Source organism: Tympanuchus pallidicinctus, unplaced genomic scaffold (assembly GCF_026119805.1).
Source record: "Tympanuchus pallidicinctus isolate F22 unplaced genomic scaffold, pur_lepc_1.0 scaffold22, whole genome shotgun sequence".
Classification (NCBI taxonomy): Eukaryota; Metazoa; Chordata; class Aves; order Galliformes; family Phasianidae; genus Tympanuchus; species Tympanuchus pallidicinctus.
Genome location: NW_026294739.1, coordinates 9613253 through 9639360, shown reverse-complemented (window position 1 = coordinate 9639360; position 26108 = coordinate 9613253). Strand labels below are relative to the sequence as shown.

Here is a 26108-nt window from a genome sequence, read left to right as displayed (position 1 = left end):
ATGCAATTTCTGACCTACTTTAACGCACTAGGGCACTTGGAAACATGAGATCCACTGCAGCAGCTTTCTGCTCTATGGTTACAGTGCAGCAGAAAGAAAGTCTTTAGACAAATACATCAATTCACTACAATACAGGTGAATTTAAAAAATAATAATTTTCAAGGTATTTATCAAACCATTAGGAGCATTCAGATCGTCATACCTATTGTCATACCTTTTGTTTTTTAGACTGCACACATTATTTGAAAAAGATCAAAATCACTAAGCTGTTGCATATGCACTGGCCTTTTCGGTGCCCTTTCTCAATCTCACTAGGCTGCTGCTTCCTGAAGATCACAGCTCAACACCTCAAATCAGAGCTTCTCTCGTAGTGGAACACTGCAGGGTTAGCAATACACAGATCCTTTCTATTGCCCCACCAGACAGTCACAGCTATTCAATAGCTGTCGTACCTTATTTCTTTACCTTCCTATACCTCATTGGCTTATGTTGGGCTTTACTCACTTCATGTGCTGAGGGTAGGGGAACAGGAACTCTCAGAAAGTTCTTAACTTTTATACGTACGCTACAGTCAGCCTTAAGTGAACAGTTCAACTGATGTAGTGGCTTGATTAGAGAGTTAGTGGGAGAACAGGACAACAGTGCTGAGCTGCTGTTACACTGACCGCCTCAAAAGAAGGCAGAACCAGCCACTTTCACAGCTTTTCATCAGAGTAGATTAACATTTAGAACCTTATATCATCTGTGGATTTGTTTTAAATAACATTCAAAGAAATCAGGCTGAAATTTACAACCACTTAAAAATAGTATTTAAATAAAGAAATGTCTAAAATCAAGCAGGTTTGCAGAGAATCTTACACAGTTACAGATACTGTGCTAACCTCTCCTTGCACCTAAAAGGTAAAGGAAGCATGAAGAAGTGAGCAGGGCATATACTGTTCTCTACACTGAAACCTGTCCAACCTCTGATGCATTGTGTCTCATTCATGAGATCACTTAACTTGGAACAAGTTGGAACAAGTAAAGTAACTTGGAACAAGTGAAGTATAGTCATGAAAATATTTAAAGCGTTAAACAAGTGCATCAGTCCCACTGCTCATCAGAAGGGCAGTGGCAGTTCTTGAAGTTAGAATCTACAGCCATGGCAGGTTTACAGAGACCTTGCTAGAGATGACAAGCATTACAGGAGTTATGGCAGTGGGGTCTCTCTTGTGTCAGAAAAGTAGAAATAGCATCGATATGCTCACAAGTCACAAAGAATGTGGGCTATAGTAGGCCATTTTTATTATTATTACTATTATTATTATAATTTAATGTATTAAAAATTTAAAGCAAATTTAAAAGATTATATTTGGAGCTAATGCATAATACACATGGCTAAGTGCACTTTCAAAAATTATATATATACATTTAATTCAAATACACTGATATTTTTCAGCCTTTCTAAGGAATTGTTGGCAAATCTACATTAAACTTTCAGCAATTTCAGTCATGTAACGCAAAATTGAAATGAGCCACAGCTACACTCAATACTCACTGTTCGGAGTTGCATCACAAAAGTATCTAAGTACATGCTAACAGCTAAACTTTGCAAATTCCATTTCTGCCTTCTTTAGGTTCTTGCCTGAGATTTAAAGAAACAGAGAGTCTTACTGTTAGTCACAGATTCTATGTGATCCGAACAATTACAGTGACATGCGAGCTTCTGAATATCCCCCGTGTCACACTGATTTTACCTCAAGAATCACAGCCACCAGACTAACAGACTTCAAATCACAATTTTTGGCTTAGGTTCTCTTTGATTTTCTTCCTCCACTTAGACAAAGAAAAATGTAGGAAGGATTCCACATAGGTACTTGGTCTGATCTTGTATGTTTAATGCTACTTCTAACAAGACAATGACAGCTGCTGTATGTAATGTACCTGAAGGGCAACTAAGACTACTATAAAAGCAAGCCTCCATGATTCAATCCGTGCCTACAGCAACGTTAATATTTATAATCAGGCAACTTCTAAAAGTTGCATTTTTGGTTTGCAGCTAACATCTGTGAGAGAGAGCGAGCACTTGTGCACCTTATCTACTGCACCATCAGTGTGAATAAAACCTTCAGCTAATACTGCCTTTATCATCTTCCCTTTATCGCTGTGTATTCATGTGCAAGGTTGGCTGGGAGGGGGACTGCAGCATGGCAAAAAGAAAAGTCTAGATCAACTGAACTGGATATTGGTGGATATTGGTATAACTGGATATTGGTAGTTTGAAACAGCACCTGCAACAACTGGCAGTTTCATGTTTAGAAGTCCTTACTCCAGGCTTGAAGGCACTAAAGTTACCTAATAAAACAAATAAGTATTTATTAGTACACAAGTTAATCACCCCAGGTTTCTAACTGTGAAGTTAGTAAATTTAAATCTTTAAGTCCATAGTTTACTTAAAAATGAACATGAAGAGAACAAGTAATTCTACTGTGCACTAACAATCAGTATATCTGTTTATAAACTAGACCATTTACTTATTCAAATTATGAAGAAGGAAAAAAAAAAGTTCAATTACTTGAGTAGTTTAACATTTGACTCATTACCTGCATATATTTTATACGGTATTTTTGGTAACTGAACCTTTCCAAAGTCCCATCCCACCCACAACTGATGATGCCTATGCGAATAAGTAAAAAATACACTTCTACAAGATCTGGGGAGAACAGGAGTTTATTGAATTCTACCTGTCTGAAAAGTGCTGGTGAAGAATTGCCATTTCATGCTTTGTCTATATAAAGAAGTAGAAAGAGAAACTGTTGCAAGTATCAAGTCATTTGAAAACTGAGCATTTCTCTAGAAATTCTTACCATTCCTAAGTGAACACAAATGTGATTTTATTACTATTGTTGTTGTTGTTGTTTTTATACATGATGCTAGTATTTTTCATTTTCAAATGCAACCTCAACACTAAGTTCTGTTAGGCAGTATTAAAATACTTCCAGGCAGCATTAATATACAGAGAACCAATTAGCGATATCTCCAAGAACCCAGGTATCCCACCTCTAAAACATGGTTTAAAACATTAGTAATGGAATATTTTAAAAGAACATTCTTATTCGATACTAACGCATGCTATCATTACAGAAGTGTCCATGGCATACTGTGAAGAGCAATTTTTCTTTTGCAGACAACAACAAAAAGCATGCTACATGACATTAGCCACTATCAGTCTGTTTGTAACGATGTTCACCATACCGTTTAAAGTCCCACTGTGAGTAGCTGCCTCCAAACTTGCACCAGTGTCAGCTTGCACAATTGTTTAAAGTTTGCACTTATATGGCTTACACTGGCCAAACGTTTTGAAAGCAAGTTATGAAGACTGGATCTTGAATTTTAGTAATCTTTCTTTTTTCTTTTTTTTTTTTTAATAAAAACAATATAAGAATTAGGCATAAAAGTGTGTTAGGTAACAAATTTAGGCCACAGTATCACTAACAGAACATAGAAGTATGCATACAAATAGTTTTTCTGTATTTTCTGTATTTTCTAATATATGAGAATAGACTCAAAAAATAAACCAAACAAAAACCTGGGGAACAGCTTTGTAAATCCCACGTCAGTAAAACTGCATGAGTTATAACCCAGTGCAATGGGTCAGCTTGGCCTGATGTGAGCAGCAGCCACAAATAAGCCAGACTATTTGTAGCCATCTTAGTAAGCGGACTACTAAAAGAACTGTATGTGAAATGGCCAGTAATCCATACTGCCAGTGAATGGACAGTTTGTATAACACAGCTGCAACATCTTTTTTTTTTAAAGGCAGATGAGGAAATACACAGAAAATCCAAGATGAAAGAACAGAAGAAAACATGAAGTATGTTAAAATGATGCAATGAAACCGCATATAAATTAAACAGGAATGTTTAATCAAGACAACCCCCCAACAGAGGTTCTTCAGGATTTATTCCTTTTGTTTAATTGGAAATACGAAAGCCTATTTCCACAATAGTGAGGCTGTTTCTTTCAAGCAGCCCTGTTGTACAACTGTTACCAGGATTCTAAACATTTTAATTGTTTTATATTGATATTTCTGAACTAAAAAGTTTTGAAACACGGTATAGATTTTATTTGTGCTCCACGTATTGCAAGCAATTAACAACACAAAGAAAGATTTAATTCCTCAGCTAGAATACCAAACTCTCTACCAGGTATTACAAGTACACAATACTTGCACAGTGACAAGCACAAGAAAGTACTAGGTGAGCACTTACTTTCTGAAATCCATACCATCTTAAAATCCATTTTACTTTTCCCACACCAACCAATCTACAATTTAAGGCATCTCCACACAGGCATCCATCCACCCACCCACTCCCATACACACAGCTTATGTGGAGGTGTTTACTCTTTCAAAAGAATCACTATGTCAATCAGGTACCATTTATTAATTATCCCTATAACTGTGTCAGCATTGAGATATGACAGTTAAACCAGTGTTAAATCAATACAATATTTACATAGCACAGCACATTAAGCTTAAGACACTCACTTGGGGGATAAAACCACATTTTAGAACAGGACAAAGGTCACCATTATTAAGTGTTTGAAAACAGCTATTTACAGGTCCCTATGACATAACTATGGTCTGTACACTGTTCCAATGGGGCAGGCAGAAGCATGATACGCATTTATTTTGAGGGATTTCAAACATATGATTTGGAAGCATATTATTATGCTACCCTGAATGCCATAAGCCACCTTAACATTCTCCAAGGTGGTTTCATATCCTAGAATGGCATGTCCAGCTGATACAAAACAAACACAACGTTTACTTTGTGGAGAACTTTTTTCTCCTGCTATTCAGTCATCTCAATTTTGAAGGCAATTCGTCCCAGAAACTTGTCACGATCATCTTCATTTTTTAAATTAGGTGAGCCCAGGATCTTACACTCAATTGCTATTTCTTCATTGGTACTGTTGGAGTTAATCGCTAGTTGAACAGCCACTAGAGGCTGTAAATAGTGAGCCTAGTAAACAGAAAGATGGGGAAAACATTTGAGATACTGGAATAAGTGATCTGAATATAATGATTAGCATGAACAATTAACATTTAGTCTATCAGAACACTTATGAAAAAAAGATAATTATGAATCCAACCTTTCAAAGCCCAATGTCTGACTGGGATAGGACTAACTTTTCCAGTTAGAAGATGGTCATGTACACATTCTTCATATTGCTTTTTAATCAATATATTCCACTTAATTTGAGTTAATAACAGTATTCAATACAAAATGCTTGGGGAGAGGGGTGAGAATCAGCATCCTCATTGAACACTACATGTTTTCTGAAAACAGGTCCATTGTCCAGGTCAGGCAGTTGTGTTTATCATGCAGAGAAGCGAAAAGGAAATAAGCATTCTGGAGATGTTAGTACTTTTACAGCTCCTACCCCAGCACAACAGTAGTCATACACTCTTAACTCTTTTACAGAATAAAGTAATTCCAAAATTCCGCACAAATATGCTGTATAATTTTCAATGTATAGCCAAGAATTCAATCCAGACTCTTGAGACCTGTTTAAATACTCAACCTCAAATCTATTCTTGCTGCTTTCTTTTCTACAACATACTAATGTTGTGAGAACTGTGCCTTACGTAAGCAACAAACCCTCAAGCAAATCTTATCTTCTCCCACGAGACAGAATGGGCATGAAATGACATTGAACCATACTCCAAAAGAGAATATCAATTAATTAACAAAAGATCTTTCTTAATCACCTAAATAAGGACTTAGCACTGAGTTTTGCCTGACTTAACTGCTTTCTTTTCATCTCACCTTTCAATCAGTATAGCAATAAGACAAGCATTTTATCAGGAAAGATCTTCATCCCATCTTTGGCAGAAATTATATCAAGATCTAACAATGCTATAATTTGCATTTCTTAGAGAACCAATGCTCTTTCACTATTCTTTAATTCCAGGATGGGTTAAAGGACATACTGAGTCTGCCTATCGGAAGCAGAAGTTGACAACCTTTTCCAAATCTTTTTTATCTAGGAAAACATATGCTTTATCAATTCAAGAACTCTGGCTGTGAAAGTGAAAACCTAGAACTGCATGCAAATAAGCTGAAGGCATATGTTGAAGAAGAACTGCTTCCTCAGTAGGAAAAGCTAAGTAAAGACTAAAAAAAAAGTTACATCAACTTGCTGCAAGTGTAGAGTACACTGGAAAAAACAGCTGACAAATGAATAATTTAGTACCAAAATCACTTCAGGGAAATAAACAACTACTGTAGCATGCTACAGGCCTAAAAATATTCACATTAGGAGAGTACTCCATCTTCAGTGGTGAACAGCAAAGAAGTTTTCCAACCACAATTAAATAACTTGGCCAACAAGAGGCAATATAATTTTGCATTTGATAAAAAGTACAGATCTTCTGTACATAGTTCTCTCAAGCTGTTTCAAGAAAAGAAAATATTAGCTAAATTTAAGTTTGAAGAGAAACTACACTCTTAACCCTATGTACTCTGTGTCGATAAAATAGTTGTTTCGTTTTGAAAACCTAAGTGTTCAAGACGATAAAATTTAAGTCAGAATAAAATGTGGATGAGGGAGCAAGCAAAGAAAAAATTAAAAATAATAGTAAAACAGAGTATAATCCACTGCCTTGACGTGCTTCTTCGTTAAGCAGAATGAACAGAGAACATGACTGCAGAGCCATACAGACATATAAACAACAATACCATGCTGAACTACAATTTGATATCCTGTACACAAACCCTATGGGCGGAATATCAGAAACCACATGGAAATGAAAAGAACCAGTTAAAGTTTTTTGTCTTTTCCTCCAGAACACATTAGTGACCAAGAAACAGCAGGTGTCCTTACCAGTGCTACTATACAGCCTTTTACTCGTTAGGACAGTGCCTGCTTTATTTCCTTACATCTGTTAAAGGATCTCTCTAATCTCATTAAGCACTATTACTTATGAGTACACCTCACTAACATTTTCAGACTTCCCTGTCGGAATATTTAGTAAGATGACCATCAGTAAGACATACTTACGTGCAAAGTTTTCCCATAGTATGGAAAGTACATCAAGTCAATCAAGCCTCCTGAAGGAAAATAATTTATTTCAACTGCGCCTGGATCCTATGATTGGAGATAACAACACAATTAAAAGTTACTATCTGCTTGAATAAACACTAATACAAAATAAGAATTATAATCCAAGGATAAAGTGCAAGACTCCCCTAAAGGAAAAAAGCCAACAAAAAAAACACTCCAAAAAGGAATAGACTAATTTCCAAAATAGATGAAGTTTTGGCAAACAGCTACATGCTGCACGCATCTGCTACAGAGAAGCTTACTATTAGCAATATTTAAATTAGTAATCACTTCAAGACACTCTGAATTACAGTTCCCCTTACCAGTCAAAGGAAGTCAAATTGCAATGAATGTAACAGAAAGAAATCACATATACAAGCTAAAATCCCATGTACACACAGGCAAGCCTGTATGTTTTGGTGAAGCACCAGCATACCCATATATAAGACAAGATGAAAATTTTACTTTAAATAGAAATTCAAACTTCGGATTTGAAACAATACAGTCCCAACCCTCCACAATGGCACCTGATTCATAGATTGTTCAGCTAGCTTTGAAATACAAGCTACCTAAAAGGAAACCAAACTTCAAAACTATCTTGTTTCTAGAGTTTGCACCAGAAGGGACTCTACACATCTGTAGCCATTATCGCTAGAATTTTCCCTACTGCTCCAAATCCAGTAGCAAGACACTGCCTCCAGAGCTGCTGCATGACTTCTAAGGAGTAACCCAACCTGTAAGATACACAACATTTTGCAGATCTTACACGTATGACCGTGTTGTCCCAGACACATGCTGTCAGAGTAATGACAAATGCATCTCCATGGATATAATACACTCTGGGGCTGTGTATCTGGGAAGGACAGCAAATTATTGCAAGTTCTAGTGGCGAGGAAATGCCCAAATCTAAAGTAACTTTCTGTAACAGCTCATTATACGGCCATAATAGAGAGCAATGCTACAAAACACCCCCAAAATGGTAAATACATCTACAGACTATCATTGCTTGTTTAGTGTAATTCACAAGCTTGAGGTGCATTAGTAACTTTCATTTTTTTGTTATTACCATGCCAATTTTTAAAAGTCACACTACAAATTCAGAATACTACTGCAGTAATAAACTTTAGCGAAGAAGAACACAAATGAGGATCAAGAAACAACAGATAATAATCCACAGCCCAAGAATATCTCCTTCTACTCCGAAGAAAATACCACATTAGTTTAGGATGTAGTCAGATTATTATTCCTTTCAAGTCTAAATTATTGCAAATCCTCAGTATACATTTATCAGATATTTTGGAACTTGAGTTCGCAAATTTAATTGCTAAGCAGAATTCTTTGCAGATCACCATCAATCTCTACTTTAGTTACAGCTCATGCAGCTGAAAATACTCAATATTGAAATACATTTCTGAAATCATAGTTTCAAAACCAGAACACAGAAAAACATAAGATAAACGGGAGCGGAGCTTTCCCAAGCAGCGTGCAGGCACTCATGAACACTTAGGCAGTCATCTATCAAGAAAATAGCAGAGAGGTTCTTGAACATGCAGCTGCCTTTCTCATGCAAATGCTGTGCGTTGCATTTTTAAAATTAATAATAATAAAATCTAATAATTAGGATAATTAATCCTTAGATATATTTTTTAAAAAGCTAAGCTAGCTGCATCTGCCAAAAAGTTTCAAGAGCCAATCCATGAGCATCATATTTTTTTGCTTACCACAGACACAAAGATTTACAGGCAGTCAGCCAACAAATCTTAAAATCAGACCACTTAGTCGGACAGATGAAGGTAGGCTTCTACCTCTCTCACAAAGGTTTTATCAGGACTGTGTCTTAGAGTAATTTCAGAGACATTAAAATAACGTACCAAGACCCAAGATAGAACTTGTGAAAGACTTCTTTGTTACCATGTGAAGAAGAAAGGATACTGTACCTATCCATTTAGACTTACTGTGCAGGTTAAAGCAAAGTGTACTGAAATAAGAGCAATATCCATCAGTAGAGCCTTTTAAATAACAGAGTTCTTTCACACAAAAAAGGGTAAATCAGATGCTATGATGACAATTGCAAGGAAGGTGATCTCACACAACATTCTTCATTCTTGAAAATTAGAAAAAGATGCCTAATACAAAGTGAAGATGATCTCTAAACAGCAGAAATGCAAGTAATTAAGAATTGTATTTGTCTTCTCTGTCATCTAAAAAAAATGTGCAAATGTACAGATTTGTGTTCAGCCTACATAGTTCCAACATGAAAGAATGTTGCTGCAAGGTGTTCCAGCACACTTGAAATTGCACACCTCTAGCCCCAGACTAAAGATCTAAAACGCTGACCTTAAAACTTCTTGAAAGTACAACCCTTTTTTAGCTAGTTTATCTTTGAGGAGACACTTAGGTCTACAACAGATCAGTTCCTTCTGGATGCAGGAGCAAGAACCAGCTGGAATTAGTGCCTTACAGTGCAAACATTAACTTCCCTCAGCTACACAAATCACAGTGATGACAGGTCAGAGGCGTGGGGAGCAACCCCACCTATGAAGCATGCTGATTTTGATATCACAAATCTAACTATTTTTTTCTATTAAAAAAAATCCCACGGGGAAAACACAGGAAGAAGAAATGAGAGTCCCTTCACAGAAGAAAACTCGGAAGAATGGGAATTTTTACTATTAATTTCCATACGAAAAAATTTTAATTATGTTTCATATGGCAAAGGCTGGCAGAATCTATAGGCAGAAGTTATTAACTCTCTTTTGTATGTAAAAGACTTGCCCTTACAACTAAGGGCTACTTCTATATTATTTAAAAGTCAGGTTGTGTAAAATGAGGCAGACAGTTCCCAGATTTCTCCCCAATACATGTAAAATTCAAACTATAGAGAATAATATATATTTTTTAATTGATCAACAGCAGATCCATGGGTTAAAAATAGTAGATAAAGAAGGTCTTCCCTATAATGAAGAGAACATGACACTAGGATTTCTGCTCTGCTCAATAAAATCATCTTCTAAGCAAAATCCATTCTTGTCACTCAGATCTTCTGATGATAGATTTCTGATGTAAAACTTGTAATTACCAGCAAGTTGCTGGTATGAACTGCACAAATACACTCCTATGTGTTGTGAAGCTAATATCCAGTAAGAGGTTTATTTGGCTTAATTTCTGTTGTACAGCCCAATTTTCTTTTTTTATCCACGTTTGCTGAGAGCAGCAGAAAGACAAAAACCAAACAAACAAAAAACAACAGAACACATCATCAATTTAAAGGCTCAGTAAACACCCTGAATAAGAGAAACAACAGAGAAGGACAAATGACCTCTACACATCATTCCTGCTATGAGCCAGTATTTAGGGAAGATTCAAGTACAGTGGCAGATGCACCTCACTATACATTCATCATAACATATGCTTATTATAACTTTTAACATCATCTCATAGAACATCCATAAGAAAGCTGAAGAAATACCATTAACATAAAAAAGAATCCTCAGTGTTTTACATATAGCTTATAGATGTGCAGTGTTCTTAGCACATCACCAGACATTTCAGGTGGAGATAAAGACGACTGGCCTGTGCTCAACGTTTCAATAAGAAACGTTGGCAGATGTAAGAGAAAGTTCCTTCACTGATGACAGCAAGCTGTAAGAAGTTGAAGTTTGATCCCATTATAATGATCACAACAAATGGGATGGAAGAAGGGGTAAGCAACAGAAAAACTAAAAAGAAAGATTGAAGTAGCAAAACAAAACAAGGACTCAATGTAATAGTGTTAGAAATGGCAAATTCACCTCAGGTGACTTTAACTACTTCTGATGTGATGAGAGGAAAAAATTCTGTCGTTAATTGCCTCAGCTAGAGGAAAACTTATGTCTTATTTGGGATATGATATTATATGAGAAATGATAAATTGGAGAAGGGAAAGAAGAAAGATGAACAGTAAACATGGGAAGAACCCAACTGCATTATTCTAGAGAAATTCCTCCAACCGAACATTTTCTAAGAATGGACACAACTTTGCTTGCAATAGACTGTCATGGAAAGATCAAAACTTCCACAGGCTTGACAGAAGTGAAGTATTAAAACCTATGCCCATGACAGATTCCTTTAGTGGAGGCAGAAGAACCTGTGGTATTTGTCCCATCAATTGCTGAAATCCCCCAGCCTACTCAAAGAGCCATGACTCTGTCCCTTGCTGAAGCTACTAACTTACCAAGGCTTTCACTGCTCCCCAAGCAGTCTAGGAGAAATATGCACAAGTCAAAAGTAATTATTATAATTGCCTTAAGACATTCTGAATAAGCATTTTGTACACAACAAATATCTATAGATTAGCTGTTATTGTAAGTTGCTTATATTTCATTTGAAGACAACTTTTACTTGAACAGTAACAATGTTAGTTTTCACACTTTGTCTTACCCATCATTTATAAAATTGTCTAAGGTGCACTTGCAGCATGGAGAAAAAAATAAAAATATAGGTTATGAAATGGGAAAACAAAACACAACTCACACTAAATAAATAAAAATAAATATGACAAGTTACACCTATGCATTTCCTCAACTCTGTAGGAAATCACGTAGCTCAAATACATCTTAAAACAGAAGAACAAAAAAGACAGTATTTTTAATAACTATACTGAAGAAATTAAAGACAATAAAATTAAACTAAACAAACAGTAAGATGAAAACAAGAAAAAGAGAAGAAAGCCTAACAGAACACAGTGAAATAAATGTTCCAGTAGTATTTACATTGACTTTTCATCTCAATCGCAAGGACAATTAACTTCACATTTATCTCTCACGTTCAGAACTGACCTTAGATGTACACTGTATATACGGTTCCCCTTCAGGCTTTAATCCAATTATCTGAAAGAGAAAGTTTAAAGTATTCACAGACCTTTCTCTCACCAGCTATACAGATCAGATTCAAACTTTCTCCCATTTAATAAGACAGTTGATACAGGGAGCACATCTGTCTAATATTATGTTTAAAAAAGACAATTTTGGCTTAGAATAAAGATGTAAAGTATTGTTAAGTTAAAGCTCAAATAGCAGCCATACCCAGAGCCACTTTCTTATTTTACGTTAAGCACATAAAATTAATGGCTCAAAACAATTAACTGTTCAAGAAACATAACATCACTGAAAAGTCAAATAGTTACTCAGTCCAACTTTCATCACACTGCACAATTAGGAGTTATAGAATCCATGACATTCTAATTGCATTTTTAGAATACAGGCATGAACTAAAACACAATTAGAAGTGAATTGAATTTGTATTTCAGTCCTTTTCAACAGTGATATTTCATACCCTGCACTAAAAATGAAATTTAAAAGTAGTCACTTACTCTATTCATTTTCACAAGCACGCAGGGAGTTCCTTTAGAATAGCCAAAGGTCTTGTCTTCCTTCCCAGAGCACTGCCCAAGCTCAGAGAGGTTAAATCGACATGCTTTTTTAACAGCAACATCATTCTGATCAAAAACCTTTCCAGATGTACAGTTTATATTTTGGGATTGCTTCGAATCATCATATGCTACAAAACATAAAAACAGCTTTTAAACCAACGGTCTAAAGCACAGAAGTAGACAAAAATTACAGTAATTCTATATAAGCAGCTGATTTACAGTTATTACTTTCCTAGGAGTTTTGTTGGAGAGTTATTTCAAAGGGCCGTGTCTCCCATTTTCATCTTAAAGGTTTCCCTTCTCAAAGCTTATAAAAAAGCGGCATTCTGGTCAAATGAAAGAATACAAAGTATTTCAAAAGAAATAATGTCCTGTTTTTAGGATCATATCAATAATTACTAATTTCTGTACATAATTCTAAAATATATATTAAAATATAAATAAGTTTTCACCTGGAAACTAACAATTTTTCCATTGGTATTTTAATAGGAACGTTAATTCTTTTCTAAATAAACATGCAGAAAAGCTTCAGGTATCTTAGTAGCTAATATTAAATCATCTCTATATTGCCATCAGGTCGTATAACTGATGTTATAGTAACGTCCAGTTCTGGGGCCCCCAACACAAGAAGGACATGGAGCTGTTGGAGCAGGCCCAGAGGAGAGCCACAAAGATGATTGGAGGGCTGGAACACCTCCCCTACAAGGACAGAGAGAGAGCTGGGCCTATTCAGCCTGTAGAAGAGAAGGCACTGAGGGGACCTTATAGCAGCCTTCCCATACCTGAAGGGGGCCTGAAGAAAAGCGAGGGAGGGCCTTTCTATAAGGGCAGGTAGCAAAAGGACACGGGGAAACAGCTTTAAACTGGAAGAGGGCAGATTTCAACCAGACATTAGGAAGAAATTCTTTGCTGTGAGAGTGGTGAGACATGGCATGGGAACAGTTGCCAGTGAGGCTGTGGATGCTCCCTCCCTGGAAGCATTCAAGGCCAGGATGGATGGGGCTTTGAGCAACCTGGACTAGTGGGAGGTATCCCTGTCTATAGCAGGGAGTTGGAAATACATGATCTTAAGGGTCCCTTCCAACCCAAACCATTCTATGATTCTACAATCACAAGTGATTCTTGCTCGAGTTTCACCAACATGTGGATCATATTATCATGAGTGCTCATCTATTTACCCCTTAACACATCTTATTTTTTTCCCTGAAGATAGCTAAGCATAAGATAAAACAGAAGCAGGGTAATAAATGTTCATTCCCCAAGTCACTGTACTGCAGGAGGCAGGCCAGCATCAAATAGAACATTCTTCCTAGGAACACCCTCCCTAGGGCTCTGAAAGAAGCACCTACTCAAGGCTTCCAGATAGTACCACCACTACCAACCCAGATAGGCTCAGGCATAGCTTGTGTATCTAAGAAAGCATCTCATGCAAAAAGGTGTGATTCCACAGAACCTCCTCAATTCTAACTTACAACTTTTGAGGGGTGCAGTTTCTCTGTCAAATAGGGGTAATTTTTTGTTACCTTTACATTTTTCTGTAAATTACATACCTTAAAAATATATTTATCTAGAGTAAGTCCAAACTTTCATTAGTTCTCATTAGTAATTACTAACTGCAAGTGAAAAATTAAATTAATGTACCGAACATCAAGATTCCAAAACTGCTTGGTTATTAGTAACTTACTTTCAAGAAATTTTCTAAGTGTAGACACATATTCTGCATACGACTGGGCATCACTCTTGTTAAAGTAAAATTCCAATGCAGTGTCTGGCTTTGGTGAAATCATAAGCCCTTAAAAAGAAATAGAACAAGTAAAGAACTAAACAACTTCTCATCCCTACATCACTCTAACCTACTCAAATTTCACATCCATAAGCTGAAAAATACCCATGCGAAAAGAAACATTGATGTCACCCCTGTATTCCACATAACTGGAAAGCAGTTTGTGCTTCAAATCAGGTATTAAAAATCAATGCCAAATCAGGTATTAAAAATCAACGCCACTCTATGTGAATTAAGACTTGAATTCAATCCAACGTGACTACAATTCACAAACCAAACCCAACTGATTAGAAACAGCAAAATCAGAAACTTCAATCACTTCCATTTAATTTTACCGATTCACCTCACATTTTCAATATCCTTCAAGTTAAACTAATTAGAAAAAAAAATAAAAACAGCCAAAGCCACACGCAGAAACCATCCAGTTAAAATTAAGCATCAATGCTTTAGACAAGATTTGAAGGCTGCTCTGTAAGTAATGTCTCCTATTTTATTATGTTGGCCCACAGTGTCAGAAGTGGGCGCTGGCAGTACAGCAGCAGAAGCCGAACCTTCCCACCAATATTCCATTACATTTTGTTGTCACATAACAGATGGCAGCAGAGGGACAGCCCAACAGAACGGCATGGAAGTGCGTATGAATTTCTCCACATGGAAGAAATTGCACCCACTGACATCCATTGGCATTTGCTGCACATTCATGGAGACCCAACAGTGGATGTGAGCACAGTGAGGCAGTGCGTAGTGTTTCAGCAGGGGCAGCAGTGGACCATCTCCACTGGTACAAATATTTATGAATACAACACGCAGGTTGTTGGTCATAGCTGGCAAAAATGCACGGCTACTGGTGCTGGCTACATTGAAAAATAGTGCTTTGTAGCTGAGAATTTGTTCTATCAACTAGTGAGTGCTATTGTGCTCTTTGTATCTGTAGTGGTTTCCATGCAAATAATAAATAGGAGGCATCACTTCCAGGGCAATGTAGAATGAAGAAAAACAGTATTAATCTTGTAGACACCCACAAGAAACAAAGTTTCTTATTTAAAAAAACAAAACAAACAAAAAAAACACTTTATAATGCATAAAGATGGCTTACACTTTTTTTCCCCAAACAAAACACACCCAGTTAGTCTTTCCTTTATTCCTTCTCCATCAGATGTAGTCTTTCACAGACAATACCAGAGAGCATGGTAAGCCACTGCACACGTGTCACTGGGCATGGGCAGGAGTGTGCTAACCACGGTGAACTGTCTGACAGCCTCCTGCACTGGCCCTGCGGCAGTCAGGACTGCTCCCAGCCGCGGCACAGCAGCGCTGCCGCCTTCCATCTGCCGCCCTTGGCTGGCTCCTGGTGCCAGTGCTGCAACCAGGAACCATCTGCAAACCAGGGCCAAGGCTAGCAAGAGAATGGCTGCAGCACGCTCAAATCAGCCTTTGCACTGGAGGGTGAAAGAAGCAGTGACATGGAGTTTGGCCTCTTGATAAGAGCCGAACTGTCCTTCCCAGGATATGGGTAAAATAAGGCACAGGGTAATAATTTCTTCAGTTACAGCTGAGATCTAAGACTGCAATTCTACCCAAAATAGTGTTGTGTGTTTTGTTTGTTTGTTTTTAACCACATCAGTTTTCTTTCAGGTTAGAATACCAAAATGGTTAGATCAATGTCAAATTTGGCGCAACAGAAGCAGTACAATTGCATCAGTGACTAATTGCACCTCCTTAGGATGCCATGTAGTTTCCTATCATCTGACAAAACTAATTAAAACCAGATTCCCAAGTGAATAAAAGCTTAAGGCAAAAACCTTTTCACTTGACATTAAAAAATAAAAACAAAATCAGGCCTTCTTTATACAAAATAAAGATTTAAAAATACAACACTGCAGCAGAAAGAGAAAGCTGGAGAATTTGTCTTAATGAAGGATTCTTAATGCACCACAGTTAATCAGTGAGTAAGCTCTTGGAAAGCATTCAGCAAGCGCAATTAAGCAGCCCTGGTCTATGAAGGATTCACCTACAGAATTGACTGGACTTCTCATTTGATAGCAGAAGTTACCACAAATACTTTAAACTGGGAAATAAAAAGACATGCACTATGTATTTATCACAGACAAGCACCTTTTAGATTCTAAAATTATGCACAAGTTTAACCATTTTTTTAATCTTTCAGTAGGCTTTCCAAAAAATAATAATAATCAAATTCTTCATTCTACATCAGCAGCAGTTAAATTGTTTCCAGGAAAGTCACAACTAAATGCTTCTGATGGACATAAATTAAAAATACCATTTTTTACTGCCAATTACTTCGTACCATTAGTAGTTTTCAGAGCACCAGACTGAGCTGGGATTCAAGAAAACACAAGGTAATGAGCAACAAGGCTGAAGAGTCACAGTGTTTTGGGGGAGGTTATTACTTATATGTGAGTGTGTGTATTTATTTGTTGGTAATGTATGCACATACATACAAGTTATATATATACGTACATATTCATACACACACATACATTTATACTGTAAATGGAAGACTTAGGTGCTGTTTTTCAAAGTGAATATGACAGAGTAAACGAGTCATCAATGAATGAAACAGTAATTTGAACAGACTCATTGCTTCAGGGGAGCTTCAAAAATATCCCAAGAGGAAAGGACTGCTCCAATTCTGGTTTGTCACAGTCTGCCTAGAGACTACGATGGAATGTCTGCAGAAACAGCTATTTGTAGGACTGAAGCACAGACCAGGAGAGATGCAGGATATGGAGCCTTCAAGGAGGAACAGAATTAGCAGTTTTGACTTAAGATTATAAGGACAGTAACAGATCACAGTCATCAGTAACTCCAAGAGATTTTTTTTTTAATGTTTCAAAATCATCTGGATTTGATTGATTTTATTACATCCCAGTGCACGTTACAAGTCAAACACCATTTATAAAATCAATCAATCTGTGAGATTTCCAAATATGTTTAACACAAGAAAAACCTTTAACCTACGCCATCCAGGTTTTGTTTTTAATTTATTAAAGTTTTACAGCCAGGAGCATGACATGTTTCACTGCAAGTGAAAAATGACACAGTTAAGGCAAAACATTAAAACAGAGACAAGCAATTTCATTGTCTTTAATTACTTATATATGAAAGCTATCATTAATTAAAAAATGAAATTCAGAAATATTTTAGGAATTCCTATGCTAAAAACTTAACTGTGGGATAAGCACTTCTCTAAACAAAGATTCTCCGTGACATTTCAAAACAAAGGAGGATTAGTAACCCAAACTGCAAGAGAGAAAATGTCATTAGGTCAGAATTGTGTCCTAGCTAGGCACAGCTCTATTCACTAGCAATACTCTGACTATCACAGAGGAGATGGGAAGGAGGATAAATGGCCAAGTGAGCTACTTCTTTTAAATGGATCATTTATTTTTTTTGTTGTTCTTTCAAGAATTCCACCCATTCTTAGCTTGAAAGAGCTGTACGGATCCTTAAGAACCCCATGTAGCAAGAAGACACCTGTTACAGCTGGCCTGAATACCACATCAAAGCAAATCCTGCTCAAAATCCAGAGAGATTTGTCACACAGGCCCAGTTGCTACTCACTCACACAATTATTACTGTTTCGTTTTAAGTTCTAATGCAGGTGCAAGATGTTGCTGGATTTTGTGTGCTTGGAGTTCAGAAACATGAAAAAGTCATTTAAAAACGTATTTTAACTTTCACCAAATTATTAACGTTGCACAGGAACTCAGTTTGTTGTTGATATTTTTATATAAACTTGGTCCCTAAACCAAATTATAGGATTTGAGACCTACCAAATTTTCACGTGGCCCAATCATTTAAATTACATATCCAAATCATATACATTCATATGAAACAGAATCTGGAGGACACAAATCTCTTTGGCATTAGGTAAAAGCAACTTTTAGATCTTTCACAGCACAACCCCTCCTTTCTGCTCCAGCACACAAACACATGATATATTTAAACAAATCTAAAACAACAGTAACAAAGAAAAAATAGCACCCCCAATATTCTCATTATCCATTCTTATTTGTGCAGAATCGCTTTACTTTCACGTTTATCTCCTTGAACCAGCCCAGTGCAGCAAGGCCCCGTGTCCAGTGGCACCTACGTATCACATGTAATTGACTTCACCGCAAAGCCACACCCTCCCTTATCAATGGATCCCTATGTGACAGGTCAACAACCACTGCAATCTGCAGACATTCCAAGTCTGCTGAAAGCCAACTAATATAAAACCTAAACTTTGAAAATTGTAGCCAAAACTCTTCCCACTGTAGCCCTTACTCTAGAGCAGACTACCTCTTAATAAAACCTTCCTGCTCCCTTTGAAGTATCAAATACTTATCACAGGTGGCCTTCCATCTGATCCAACACAACTGCTTTACAGTTGCTCTAAAGCAATGATGGTCAGATGATGATCCCACTTTCACAACAGACTAGTGACCAGATGAGGAGGGAAAATTGCAGTCAAAACATCTGACAAACACAACTGAAGAAATCAAATAGAAAAATATGCAACAGTTCTCCTCTATGCACAAAGAGCTGTCAACTGAATTTATACTGTACATAACGTGTCTCACACTGAGTTTTTCCTTTGAAACTTCAAGTAACTGACAGTTTCTCATAGGCAGTTCCTACTTAAAACAAAGTCACAAGTAAAACTTGGCTGTTAAACCAGAACTGAGTTTATGAAGAGATAAATACACAGTTACCTGGACTGGAAATCCGGTCGCGGTATTTCGGAATGTCATTGCTCAGTGTCTGAAGCATAACCCACATTGTGAATGTGAAGAGTGCTGCTAGGAAGCCATAAAATACCAGATAGAACAATAAGATCAAACCTGTAAAGAAAAGGTAGAATTATTATTTTTGCTTCAGCTAATTCCTTGATCTATTTTGAAAATACAAATAGGAAACAAGCAACACAGCGCTTGTTCTTCTGGTGGTGTCTTTTCCACAAGACCCCTGTTGATCCCACTGGTAGCTGTCAGCCACTGCGTCCCTGGCATGCAGACATATTGCCCAGTGCTGGAAAGTTCTCTTTGTACTTTCTGGCTCACACAGGGTAAGATCTGGCATTTTGGCATCTTTAAGAAAAGCATTAGAAACCACTCTGGGCCCTAAAGGGAAGCGAATGAAAAAGACTAAGCAGACCACTCCAGCTCCATTTGTTCAAGGGAATTAGAGTTTTACAGCTGGAAAGGAAGGGGCGGTGGGGAGACGAAAGATCTGAACGAAAAGTTGTTGTTCCTGATCCAGTGGGAGAAGGAATGGAGAGTAACAGGTGATTCAGTTGCACGCTCAGTGCACAAGAGCACTCCACACAACACGGTGCTTATTCACACACACTTCCTCCTACAACAGACTTCTCAAGGTGAAAAACCTTTCTGTCGCATGGCTCGGAGAGCACACCATGCCTTCTGTTCTGACTTTCCCTAAGTCTGCCTAGCACGTCCACCTGCTGTACAGATCCATCCGAGGGATCCAGCAACGTGCCTGAGAAACAGGCACTGCTGACTCCAGCCTGGCAGTCACACCTCAAAACCAGAGGGAAGCCTGCAGGAGTTTGTCTATTGCAACCCTGTGTTTGTCCATTGCTGAGCTGCTACAAATTGTTAAGTGAGAACACCATAGGAAAATGAGTAGACAATTATTGTCATCAATAATTTTTTTTAATTTCTCTTTATTTTTCTCACCCCATTTGTCATTGTGCACGCACAGAGGTGGCTCTGGATACAAGCTGTTTACTAAAAAGACAGGGTAATAGGGTCAAAGCTAAAATATTACATTAGAGATGAAGGGGACTCAGCCTATCTCAGGATTTTCTGAGGACTTTGTCCTTCTCTGAGACATGATGCACAACTCTAATTTAAAGATCCTTAACTTCAAAGCTCATTAACCTTCATAACCGTTTTCAGACAAGTTTTTACATTCTTGCATCATTTGGTTTTTGCCCCAATGGACTCACGTTAGCATATTTCATTCACATTCAGACCCTCTGAGCGTGTGCACTGATAACCAGTTAAATGGCCTTCTAAAACTGAGCTTTACCTGGAGACGTTTCCTGATAGAAGACAAACCACATTTGCTGTCTGGATGTAAGACACGGTAAAAGTTGTGGAAGATTCTACAGAAATTGCTGTATTAATTGAGTATACAAAACTAATTAAAAAAAAAAAATAGAGCATGTGAATCTCTTTTAAGAATCATCACTTGAGAGTCAGGATACGTACAACGTGTCAAGCAGAATGGCAGCTCGGGCACTGAGGACTTCAGATGCTTACATAGAGAACCAACTAGAGAAAAGCATCTTCCAAACATTCCTTATCCAAAACATAACACAATGACACAAATTCACCTTTAACCAAATATTCTAGCAATGAGACTGATATGGGGAAGCCAAAGATACATAGCACATCAAAGTCATTACCCAACATTCCACCACCAACACGTGATTATACGAGAGGTTCAAGTGCAGTTTTCTTCCACAGAAAAGGAAAACACAAAAGCAAAAATGGCAGTGCCCAGTGATGAGTCCTGTTTGCTGCGGGGTGGCAGAAGGAAGCTCTAGCTCCTGCCCCAGAAACTACTTTTGCCACCAGAAGGCCACGACAACAGGAGATACAAGAGTCTGTATTACTCCTGAAAGAATCCAATGTACGTACAATAGTAATTAGTGGTTCCCAAATTGTTGTTACTATAACAAAAGTTCTCTGCAGCAACCAGCTGAACATTAAAGGATATTGATTTTGATCAATTGATATTGATCAATTTCACATGCTGAGAAAGTTGCTTACCAACCTGCAATGATATGAAAGCAATCAGCTATTCAAGAAACATTTGGGAACTACTGATACTCAATATACAACACAGTGATTTGAAGTCATGTAGCAAAGTACCTGAAACAACACAGGAATAGTCTTGTTCCCTACTGAAGAAGCTAGACGTCTATTATGAACTATTTTTAAGGTTACTTAGAAGCTGAAAAGACGCATAAATCAAGTGGTACAAATCCTCTTCAATAAAAACCATTACAGAAATTGCACCTGTATTTGTGACACTGGCAATTTGCTTTATCTATAAGCTTTACAATTGCATCAACTGAATCCAAAACAGAGCAATGATCTGATGAATGCTCCACGCACTTTATGTACCACAAAATGAACAAAAAAAACCAAAATCTTTGGACAGTTCTCTTTTCCAGGATCTCCAAAATCAACTTAAACCCATTCTGGTCTCATCTCACAGAGCTACAGAACTCTACAAGGAAACAGCCCCCTGCTGCACCAGGTGCAGCAGCAGGGTGAGGAAGACCCCACTTGTTTCACAGTCTGGAGAACACCACTTGCTCTCCCAGTACAGCAAAGCACTTGTATGCACACTGTCCATTAGAATAAAGTACCCCATCTATGCTCCTTTGCCTCATTAAAAAGAAAGAAAAAAATGGGGAGGCAGGGGAAAAAAAAACCCAAAACTTGCAAGGCAGCAAACTAAGCGCGCTGAACTTTGTGAGCCAATTAGTACTAATTATCCTAAGCTAATCACAAAGAACAAGCCATCACTTGGCAAGAAACTCAGCCAAAATAACTTCACATCACGCTGGACTTCTTGTCAGGAAATGAGATCTGCCCAACTCACAATGGAAAGCACTTCTCCACAGCTATCCCAAGCACAGCCACCGCTCAGCTCATTCCATGGTCTGCAGGACTGCCATGCACAGCTCTGCGTCGAACCCTTCAAGTCTCCCACTGATGAGCACCACTACCAACATGGAAAACCACAAGAATCATATCCATACTCTGCAGTACTGGAAAACTGCTCTTTCTGAACCAACACATTGGTGTCAGCATTACCTGGAGTTCATTGCAACAACAAAACAGTTATCCACCCTGCAAATTAAAATGTCTGACTCTAGTAAAGGTCAAGATACCCAAATCTGGCCATGAGCCCCACGACAAATACGGGCTTTCTGAACATCACATGGCAAAGCGATAAACATCTAGTCAATGTGGCACAAACCAGCCTGGCAGATCTGCCTACACGTCATGTGCAGGGCATTAAGATAAATGCACAACAGACCTTAAAGCAACTGTGTGACATTACCTGCACCAACAAAACGAAACATTGCCTGTACGGCTGTATACATCACATGCTGCATGATTTCCTTGTCTCTGGGATTGTCCTTCAGCAGCTCCTACTAGAGATATTGCGGAAGGCAAGTCTGTGACTGGTGACTCCCATCAACATTAAGGCAGCCTTCTGGCCCAACTGCTTTGTACCAGCACATCCATACACATTTTGACAGCATATTCAGTGCTGTGCATCCCAGCAAGAACACACTGAAAACCAAACAAAGCAAACCTGAATCCCCTGTTTTGTTACTTTTGTTTTACGCCTTAACTTCAAGCACGTATCTGCACTGCTAAAGGATACTGCTAAACATTCAATACTTCCCAATAGGCCAGAATTTATACACTGTCCAAGACAACATCATCTCTACCCTGAACACCCTGACAGGAGTAGCTTCAGGCTTAGCCAGGCCCGACATGACATCACAGGCCTGACCATAGCTTCGGTACTGCTGGCATGATCTCACTCAGCATTCTTGCTGCAGCCTCAGGCAGGCACAGCATCTTGTCATTACATGTAGAGCAGATACCAATCTTCTCCTTCCTTACAGGAAGAACCCTGTGGTGGTGTTCCAAGTTCTCCTCTCTTTGCCTTGCTCACTACACCCTGTGCAGAACCCCAGCACCGATCCTCCTTCTCTTGATGTTTCAAGGACTGTGTGTGCCTTGCAGCTGAGAACTTCACAAACTTAAGTCATTCATCATTAATTTCTAATATTTCCTCTAGCCACATAAAGCTGCTAACTGACTTGCGGTCACAATTTTGATCAGCCTCCAGGACTGCCTTAGACCAGGGCAACACACATGCATACAGCAAATAGTTATTTACCAATTTCTTCACTTATTTTTGAGAAGAAAAACTGTCTTGAAAAAAAGAAATATGCCAGGAAGAATCAGAGCCAGCTGAATTCCTACCATGCTGTCCCTGGAGACACCACGGCCCAGCAGACAGGCAGCAAAACAGCCAGAGCCACTCCTGCCTCCCCGCCTCCCCACAGGGAGCCCAGCAGCCACAGGGGAGCAGCAGCCAGAGGGACAGCTCTCAGAGCACACACCGATGCAAAAGCAGAAACGAGACTGAACCCTGCATATTCTCCACTAGCAGAAGCACTCAGCGAGTGCTCTGCAATTAAAAGCAAAACAAAAGAAACACTACTTCGTGGATGCTAGGGGGATCAAGACATCAAATACTGAACTCCCGAGAACATCTTAACAGAGCCAAAATTATTTTTACTTAATATACGCAGACAGGTAATTTAAATAAGCGCGAGATACAACTTGCAAAACATCAGGACAAATATTGACAAAAAATTACAGTGACATTTAATAGCGTTGTTAAACAGTCACCTCTTCACATGTACCTAAGGGAACGTTACACCACAAAGCACACGTCAATCACCTAAACACCTTAAGAAAGCTAATAAAGTATCATTTATTTAAACCGCTATGTAAGCCTACGTGCACTTTCTGGATGTAGAAAAATATCTTTTATCTAGCCAGCTGGCTGTGAAACAAAATAGCAGCTCAATTACCGGCTAGTTCTATTTGCTACAAAGTGTTATCTATTGGCCTTGGACTGGCAACACTGTAAGCGATTTATCCATCAGGTCCCAGCAAGAAGGTTGTTTCAGGATCCCTGTTTTTCGAGTTCCAGCTATCAGTGACATGCCCACGGCTCCTGTGCCAGTCACAGCCTCCTGCTCACCGCACGCCCATTCGCGCAGCCCACGCACATGAGGAAACCTGCCTGCACGGGGACGGCTGGGCCCAGCAGAGTGGAAATTTCCTCTCCCTTGCTATGCAGGGGGCAGAGCAGCCCGCGAGCTCTTATTTCCATCTGAATGGAGGGCAGCTCACGTCGGAGCAGGGCCCTCTCCTGACGGACAGACGTCGGCGGCGCAGAGCGCGGCCTTCTCCAGGCTCCTCCTCGGATTTCGACATCAGCATCCATCGAGGCGGTGTCAAGGCCCGGCCGCGCTGGTGCCACGCTGCGAGCCTTGTTGGTTCTGTAAGCATAGCTCTGAGGCAGCCCGGCAGCATCCGAACTCCGGGAGGGGACGCGGCGTTTTCTCAACTCGGTAAACGCGTCCCGCGAGGGCCGAAGCAACGCCCCGATATTAAGCGTTCATACGGCCGGCCGATACGAGAAAACACGCTGGGAAAGCCCAAATATTTGTGCTGCAAGGAGAGAGGTTGAGACGGCTGTCCGCAGTCGGGCCGGCTACCTGAGCGGGCCTCCCGGAGCCGCCCTGAAGGAAACCGGGGAGCGCGGCAGCCCCGAGCCGGGACGAATCGGCGCGGAGCCGCAGGACAGCGGTCCTTTCGCCAGCGCTGCAGAACGCGGCGCGGAAACTTTCCCGCTCGGCGGCCTCCGACCCGCGGCTCGCGCCCCGCTCCCATTCATCGCGGCCTCGCGGTGCCCGCAGGCGGCATTAGGCCCGCACGGGCCCCCCACGCTCCCGCGCCCCGCCAAGGCTCAGGCAGGGAGGAGCCGGCGGGTCCGCTCGCCGCATTCGCGTGCCGGGGTGGGAGGCGGGGGTGAGTCAGCTCGGGACGCACCGCCGCCCTCGGCCCCACCTGCCCCTCCCGACCGCCCTCCTCCTCCCCCCCCCCGCCGCCGCCGCCGCGCTATTTTTAGGCGCGCGATGGCGGTACCGGCGGTACCGGCCGTAACGGTCACCGGGCCCCGCGCTCACCCCAGCTCTTGGCCGTGCGCCCCAGGAACTCGCCGCTGTTGGGGTTGTAGATGAACTGCCGCCACTCGGCCACGCTCTGCCGAAACGGCTTCTTCGTCTCCTTACTCATGGCGAGGCCGGAGGCGGCTGCGTCGCGGAGCGCGGTTGCGGTGGAGCCCGGCAGGCGGAGAGCCGCAGCGCGCGCCCGCGGACGGCCGCTAAGTAACTGTCGCCGCGGCGCCCGGCGGGAGAGCGGACGCAGGGGCAGCACGCAGGGCCGGCCCCTCCCCGCCCCGCCGCGCGCCGCCCCGGCAGCCAATCGCCGCCCGCCGCGCGCCCGCCCCCTCGCGGTCGGCGGGCGGGCGCTGGCACGCGGCCCTGCTCGGGGGGCGCGCGCCGCGCCTGTGCGAGGGATGCGCGGGGCGGGAGAGGCGCCGCTCCCCCACAGACCGACGAGGTGCCGGGGCGACGAGTGGCGCCCCGCACCTACGGCACTCCGGGCCGGCCTTCACGCCTTGGAACTTCGCTTAAGCGAGCCCCGGTGCCGAGGGCCTCGGTAAAAGAACGCAGCACGCGTAAGCAAGGAATCGCACGAGATGTGTCGATAACACGGCTTCCTGTAGCGTAAGACCTCCAAAAACTCATCTGATGGCACAGCCCTAGACTCAAAGGGCACAAAGCGTTCTCCATCTTCCGGCAGAAAGCGGAGCTCCGAGCCCCTTTGCCCCGCTGCACAGCCCCAGCTCCGTGCTTGGCGCAAATCACAGCGCGAGGTGGGGGCTGGCAGAGCCCCACGGAGCTGCGGCACCACAGCCGGCATAAAGGTGGCCACTGAGCCGGGGACGAAACCTGAGCGCAGGACTCAGACTGCATCTTTCAGAAGTAAACACTAAGAGGTCTTAACAGGAAGAATTAAGTATTTATCGGCACAGTTACTTCAAATCTCCATAACGTTTGCAGCATAGTTCATGCCATAAAGCATATTATAAAGTGATTTGCATCCTGTTGGATTC

The 26108-nt window shown here is 40.4% G+C and overlaps 1 protein-coding gene across 2 annotated transcripts; it reads right to left on the bottom strand.

Moving 5' to 3' along the window:
• Positions 1 to 2693: 2693 nt before the first annotated feature.
• Positions 2694 to 25360, bottom strand: ATP1B3 (ATPase Na+/K+ transporting subunit beta 3). 2 transcript variants are annotated; one of them, XM_052686337.1, is made up of 8 exons: positions 25117 to 25360; positions 19004 to 19132; positions 14184 to 14291; positions 12440 to 12627; positions 11907 to 11957; positions 11303 to 11329; positions 7048 to 7134; positions 2694 to 5006 (listed from the first exon to the last, which is right to left on the bottom strand). In XM_052686337.1, the coding sequence occupies exons 1-8, from the start codon at positions 25223 to 25225 to the stop codon at positions 4836 to 4838; spliced, it is 870 nt and encodes a 289-aa protein (XP_052542297.1). In that variant the 5' UTR covers positions 25226 to 25360; the 3' UTR covers positions 2694 to 4835. The 2 variants fall into 2 exon arrangements, with proteins under 2 accessions (XP_052542297.1, XP_052542298.1); XM_052686338.1 differs by lacking the exon at positions 11303 to 11329 and having other exon boundaries at positions 25117 to 25358.
• Between the last annotated feature and the right edge of the window lie 748 nt (positions 25361 to 26108).